The sequence below is a fragment of the Pollicipes pollicipes genome, unplaced genomic scaffold (genome assembly GCF_011947565.3).
Source record: "Pollicipes pollicipes isolate AB1234 unplaced genomic scaffold, Ppol_2.1 Scaffold_4002;HRSCAF=4701_pilon_pilon_pilon, whole genome shotgun sequence".
NCBI classification, from domain to species: Eukaryota; Metazoa; Arthropoda; class Thecostraca; order Pollicipedomorpha; family Pollicipedidae; genus Pollicipes; species Pollicipes pollicipes.
The window spans coordinates 19,204,299-19,211,375 of record NW_023596420.1 but is presented as its reverse complement, the minus strand read 5'-3'; the positions used below and the strand labels follow the sequence as shown (position 1 = coordinate 19,211,375).

The 7,077-nt window shown below is 51.7% G+C and overlaps 1 protein-coding gene across 1 annotated transcript in view; it reads right to left on the bottom strand.

The window, feature by feature from the left end:
- Positions 1–1,110: 1,110 nt before the first annotated feature.
- LOC119093276 (polypeptide N-acetylgalactosaminyltransferase 16) overlaps positions 1,111–7,077 on the bottom strand; it is a gene marked incomplete at its 3' end in the record, with an annotated part of 37,840 nt that continues 31,873 nt past the window's right edge. The window contains 4 exon segments of the mRNA XM_037216215.1: positions 1,111–1,289; positions 1,759–1,885; positions 5,772–5,875; positions 6,439–6,514. Coding sequence (XP_037072110.1) covers positions 1,111–1,289; positions 1,759–1,885; positions 5,772–5,875; positions 6,439–6,514 — 486 coding nt within the window.

The window sequence follows — 7,077 nt, the reverse complement described above, 5'->3', positions numbered from 1 at the left end:
AGTGCCGAGTCGGTCACTGTCGGGTGATCGTCCCATCACCATGGAAAAGTTTATGATCGCAGCACAGACTCTGGTGCTAAGACAGTATAGCTCATATCGTCTCAAGGTTGCGTCAAAACTCCGCCGACACGGAGCGTCAGCCCTGACACCCACCAGTACACGCTACCAGCCGCGTCGGCCTGTGTCGGTGCCGTCCCGCCGCGGCCCCCACCTGCTGCCGGCTGCCGGTGCAGGCTGTGAGTCGGACGGCGCGGCGCGGCCCGCGGCCGACGGCGCATAGCCCGCCGGCGCCCACCAGCCGACCATCCCGGGTCAGCGACCACTGGCGGCGCGCCGCCGCCGAGCAGGCGCCCAGTGTCAACGAGCCGCCCGCGCCGACCGCCGCGCACCGGCCGCCCTGGGACAGCTGCCCGTACGCCCGCTGGTCGTCCACCGGCGGCCTGCAGCGGCACGAGAGGACCCGGGTTCTATCCTCGGTGGACGGATATTTCGCGGCACCGACTCGGCAATCAAAGACGGAAGTTTGCATGGTTTTGGCGTTGGGAGTTCCAGACGCCAATGAATTATAGGGCGGCCGCTTCTACAGAGATTTGCTATCAGTGCCCGGTTCCGCCACCGCCGGCGGCAAAACGCTGGTACAGCAGTCTGCTTCCGATCGAAGGCAGCCGCAGTTTTTTTGGATTAGAGCCCTTTCGACCAGAACTGATCATTTCAGGGCTATGAGGAAAAATGATTAATGGTAGGGCAGACTGGCATGCACATGGGCCCACCGCCGAGCTTCAACCCGCGCATGCGCGCTGGGTGCCGGTCGGGGTCTTCCCACGGGGCTCTCGGCCCACTCGTGGCTGACGCATGCAGCCTGCCCCGGGCAAGCAGGGTGTCGCGAGGATGCAGGATGAATCAAGATAGATGACAAGAGGAACGAATTATTACGGAAGAAGGCAGCCACGGCATCAGGGTGGTGCGAGTGAGAACGGTGCCGGAGCTCAAGATTGATGCTTGCTGACTGGATTTAGCATCCAGGAACGATCGGCTACGTCTCCAACATAGAAATGATTTAAACCTTTTGTCTATTCGTAGTCATTTCAGTGGAGAAACAGAGGTGTACCCGCCTGATTTCCGGGTAGACTTCGTCGATGTACCAGCCGAAGCTCCGGCATTGTAGGCTGCGTCGCAGCGCCCGGCGGTCGCTTATGTCACCACAACTTACGCCGGTGGCCGCCGGGCGACGCTGGTAGAAGAAACGTTTGTACTCGTCCATCCATACTTCTGCTACACGCTTAGAATTCCTGTACAAGCAGGCGGCAAGTTGTCCATTTTTTATGGCGATGAAAGGGGAGGCGGCCGGACCCCAAACTGGGAGAGGGGGAGGGGGGGGGGGAGGGAGTTGGCGCCTCAGACTGAATAGGAGACCACACCCCTGTATAAAGCGTTTCGGAACAAGAAGCATAGCCTGAGACATGACATTGACAGAATGACACTCACACGCAAAATCTTTTGATTACTAACTCCGTTAATCAGTTTACCATGAAACGACCGAGTCTTTCCATTAGGACAAATTTAATAGGGCGCATTTAAATTGAGGTCACAGGAACCGTAGCAATGCCATTCCAAGTGGGCAAACACGCAACTACTACTCTCCACATCGACAAAATAGTCTCTACGCCGGCGACTTCTCGGAACGGACCGGCACCAATCACACGCCACATCCGGACAGTGGTCCCCACACTCTGACGCTCCCCTTAACGTGAAGCGCACCTGAGAGATGTTTGCACGTTCCCCTCGGGGAAGGTGTAGGGGTGCCGCCTGCGGAGCACGTGGCCGACGCGGCTGCACGGCGCCACCAGCACCCGGCCGCCGCACGTCCATGCCTTCAGCGACAGCTCTGCAGGCAGCGCGACAGCACCGGCCGGTAGAACCGGCCGCAGTCGTAAGCGGCCTGTTTGCTGGTTATCAGGCAATGACACCGCCACAGGGCTTTGTATTCACCGCTTATAGTTTGGTGTGACCAGCGAAAAGCCAAGAGTGAAACAAAAACTGTCTTTTCTGTCACCGACGAAATTTGGAACCGCCTTAATTGTCACCTGGGGCCAGGTTTATCAGAAATCGTTGCAATGTAACATAAATGGGACAAACCACATGAAGATGAATGAAGTGCAGTGTGTCACTGACATTATAAACATCATCATTTGGGCAGTTTTATGCGCACTTGAGTTTCATTTCCTGACAAAGCCAAAAGTTCCAGTGGTTAAGGCGTAGGTCGTAGTGCATGAGTGGCCGGTGCAGCGGGCCCAAGGCCGGTGAGCAGGTCGGTTCGGTTCAAACCTAAGCGGTCGCATCCACGGGGAAAGGCTAAAACATGTTTGATCAGCGGTTGCACAACAACCATAAATGGAGCGCAACAAACCCCGTGCACTATCTCACGACATGGTGGGGCAATGCCATTGTTAATAAAAGGGCTATTGCATGATTTAATCAAACCATAACAATGTATACCCACTATCAGTGCTATCAGTTGCAACTCTTTTGCTATCAGTTGCAACTCTTTTTCATGCTACAAGCCGCGTTGCCTTAAGCTGATAATTGATATGCTGTTTCATATCACAGCAATAACTTTTGTCTATAGATGCAATGTTTAAAACACTGGACAACCCACTGCATGGCCTGGATTGCGGGTCAATGTCCGCTTAACGGGCCGTGCTTAGCGAGATTAGTTGATTATTTCGGATTTCGGAAGCTGCACTATTTCGTTATATGATGACTTTGTTTAGTGTTACGCAACAATTTTGATTTAAGTACCGCTGCTAGACAAAATTGCGACTTTTTAAGCCAGCATTTGAGGAGCGTACATATCATAACCGTCCGTAGCATTTGTCCGCTAACCCGTTATGGGCATATGCACGTACAGTACATCGTATGTTCCCATTGTGGATCTAAAAAGTAATGACCACGCATCACAAACCGTAAAAATAGTTATCGACCTAGTACCATCGCAGTTATTGTCAATTGCGAGATGCTGTCAAGTATCGGCCGATCTACTTTTTCCGCGAGTCACTATCTTTCTTACTTTGAGAGCACTCGCGGGGTCGCATCGAGTCCCTCCCCCCTCAGTCCGCGTTATGAGTAACGACGAGCAATGGCAAGAGTTAAGCGCTCCATAGCCCGGCGCCGGCCATTCCCAGTCCTGAGTCGGCCACGCGGCTCCCCCTGTACCAGCCACGCGGCCGCTCCAGTGCCGAACGTGCCCCCACTCTGGTCCTGGACCCGCATCCACTCCAGTGCTGAACACGCTGTCTCTCCTGTGCCAGACATGCCGCCTCTCCCATGCCGGACACGTAGCAGCTCCAGTGCCGAAGGTTCAGCCACTCCAGCGCAAGTCGGCCGCTCCTGTGCCACGACACGCAGCCTCTCCTGCGCCGGAAACACGACCGTCCCACGTCCTCCTGTGTCGGACACGCCGCCTTTCCTCTGTTCGACGTCTGCTCCTATCTCTGACACGCGGCCCGTCCTGTGCCGGATATCCGGCCGCCCCTCTGTGGCATATTTGAAGTTTCAGTGATCGAAAAGGTGAAGCTCCAGTGATCGGTTCACTGCCGCTGTAATGAGTTACTGACGCCGCACGCTCCGCTAAGGGGAATGTGTCACGTTTGAATATATTGAAGCAAGCATCAAATGTGATGAAACAAGCTCACTTATAACTATTGATATACTTTTTAAGTGGAAATGACTGCCCCAGACAGCGCAATTCTCTGGTTAGTGAATATGCCCCTTAATGTGTCATGGTTTGATTACGTCATCGTACCATGCACAACATTGATTGAGAGGCAATGAACGCCCATTATATCTTGCAATCCCGCTCACGAAAGCCAGACATGAACGCATCGATAAGGATATTTTTCTTCGCCTTGGTCACCGCATGACTTATATCATGACAAGTTTTGAGTGCCGTTACTATCACGCCATGAATGCCAATGCGACTTTCAAATACTTTCCAGCATATACCTTTTCGCATTTTCGCGGGCGTGTAGCTCAGAAAATAGAGGTGCTTAGTTCTTAAAAAGGGCGGGATTTTTACAGTACCGAAAGGTATTTAATGGGGCTATTTCAGTTCAAAACTTCACACAAATGTGGAACACTGCTTTTAACATGCAGAGCACATAGTGCAGGTTCAAATAATAAGTATTCATTCGCGCCTTGCTCCATTTTTAAGAGTTCGTGACACGTGGTTACTACGTCCTATTTCCAGAGCTGGAACATGTAATGTGCTATGCGTGAATATGCCCTAACAGGCTAGCGGAAAACTGGTATGGACGGTAATGGGCGATTGTGTTATGTACATGATTATGATATGGGCAATTATGACATTATGAACATAAAAATTGCTACTTCAAAAAGTCGCAATTTGCGTCCGTGAGCGTAGTTGAAATAAGACATGATGCTTAAAGCTAAGCAAGTTCGTCACATAACGAAGAAGTCGCAGCGCCAGAAATCCGCAATAATCAACCAATGTCGCTAAGCACGGTTCGTTACGCGGGCATTGAGACGACATCCAGGTAACCCAGGCCATGAAATAGGTTATCCGGCGTTGGGTTTCAGGTTAATGCTTCTGGATTGGAGAGTGGAAGTTTGCCTGGCGCGGATTGCAAATGCTAGAAATCTGAATTTTGGCATTGGGGAAAACTATTGAAGTTAATTTCATGCACCGCAGTTATAGACATAGGCCATAACAGTGACGTGAAACAACACAACTTTCAACTTAAGGTAACACAGTTTGTCACATCAAAAACTGTGTTCAGCTGATAGCAAGGCGATGGAAAATGATTTTCTTATGAATGAGTGAGACGCTGCAACGGCTCTTTCTCTAACACTGATATTGCCCCAGTACGTCGTGAACTAGTGCATGTGATTTGTTACGCGTCATTTATGGTTGTGGTAGAGCCGCTGATCAAACATGATCTAGCCTTTCTCCGTGTATGCGACATCTTAGGTTTGAACCAAGCCGACGTACTCACCGGCGTTAAGCCCGTTTTTGCGCAAAGACCTACCCTCTTAACATCGGCACTCCTTGAATCGCCAGCAAATAATGTCCAACTCCAAATAAAACCTTTGAAACAAAAATAGTTATGATGCTCACAGCTTATTGTACTTCACTTATCGTTATGTTATGTACTTTATCGCCTTTAGAGTAATATTGCAACGGTCTGTGATAAATTTGGCTTCAGGTGACAATTGAGGCGGTCCCAAATATTGTCGATGACAGACAAAAAACACTTTTCTACCGCTGTCAGATCCTATCTTTGCAATGTTGTCACGAAAAAAGATCGCAAAAATGCCCATTTTTGTCACCAAACATATCTTGTAAGTCGATAGCTTTAATCTCTGGCGAAAGCATCGTGATGACTTCTGCTTCGATGTTCCTTACGTCTTCCAGTCCAACCAAACAATCGTGCTCTAAGCGAAACGTAGCAGGCTGTCGAAGCCTGCTGACCTACAAGTCTGGTCAAAGCACATGTGGCTGGATATTCCTGAGACATATGTTTGACATATTATCCTGAGACATATGAGCGCCCATATGTTTTGCGTTAACTGCGTCCCCGAGCCAACTAGCATACATACGTCGCACTGGGGGAAGCACTACACAGTTATACTGCCTGAGACTGCCGTGTTAGCCTCTCGGCGGGCGTTAGTTAGCGTCAGTTAGCCTTTCGGCGGGCGTTAGCGAGCGTCCGTGGGGGCAGTGCGCAGGCGCTAGACCGTAGCAGTTGACCTACCGAGGTCTTCGGAGCCCCACACCTCCAGCCCCGGATCGAACTGGCCCAGCCGGTCGAACCACTCTCGGCTGATCAGGAACACCCCGCCCAGCAGCACTGGACTCCTGGCAGTAAACGCAAGGCGCACCGCTCAGCCGAGACCTGCAGGGCGCTGACTTTGCACAACATTTGCATGGTGAGGCGCGATGTTACAACTTGCACACAGCTATTGCAGGGCTGCCGGAGTAAACTAGGTTATCACATATTTGCAAATTGACAGGGTAAACCTGGTAAGGTTTCGCTGGTACCATCACATACAAAGATTTGGTAGCAGCACCGGTAGGGTTTTGCTGGTGAGGGTGGCATGCTACATGGTTATGCATGCAGAGGCTCCGCAGCGCAGCTGCTACGGAAGTCGACGAATGTCAGGCGGCTTACGTGAATGGGCCGAGATGTCAGGGTCTACGGCTTACGTGAATGGGCTGGTGCTGTCAGAGTCAATGGCTTACGTGAATGGGCTGGTGCTGTCAGGGTCCATGGCTTACGTGAATGGGCTGGTGCTGTCAGGGTCCCATGGCTTACGTGAATGGGCTGGTGCTGTCAGGGTCATGCTTACGTGAATGGGCTGGTGCTGTCAGGGTTAATGGCTTACGTGAATGGGCTGGTGCTGTCAGGGTCCATGGCTTACGTGAATGGGCTGGTGCTGTCAGGGTCAATGGCCGCTGAGCTGTTCAGTCGCCGGCGTCGCAACGACCAGCCAAAGCCTGTCAGGTGTTGGGAATATCACGCGAGATTCAGTCACAGCCGTCGTCTCAGTTACGAGTGGAAACCTGTCCCGCACTGTTCGCTAACCACACGAAATGCAGCCACTGGTGCCAAAACCTGGCAAGACATTGTGCATTGTCTTACATGATACAACCGTCTGCGTTGAAAAGTGGCGACGATGCTCCTATGTCAAGCTAGGATCTTTACGTTGTGTAGCGTAGCGTACACTAGAGTCGGCTTTGAGGGGAGCCAGAGCCAGAGCCAGAGCCAAAGCCAGAGCCAGAGCCAGAGCCAGAGCCAGAGCCAGAGCCAGAGCCAGAGCCAGAGCCAGAGCCAGAGCCAGAGCCAGAGCCAGAGCCAGAGCCAGAGCCAGAGAAGAGAGAGAAGAGAGAGAGAGAGAGATATAGAGAGAGAGAGAGAGAGAGAGAGAGAGAGAGATAGGAGAGAGAGAGAGAGAGAGAGAAGAGAAGAGAGAGAGAGAGATAGAGATAGAGATAGATAGGCGAGAGGAGAAGAGAGAGGATGAGATAGATGAGAGCTAGAGACGCGAGATCGAGAGATT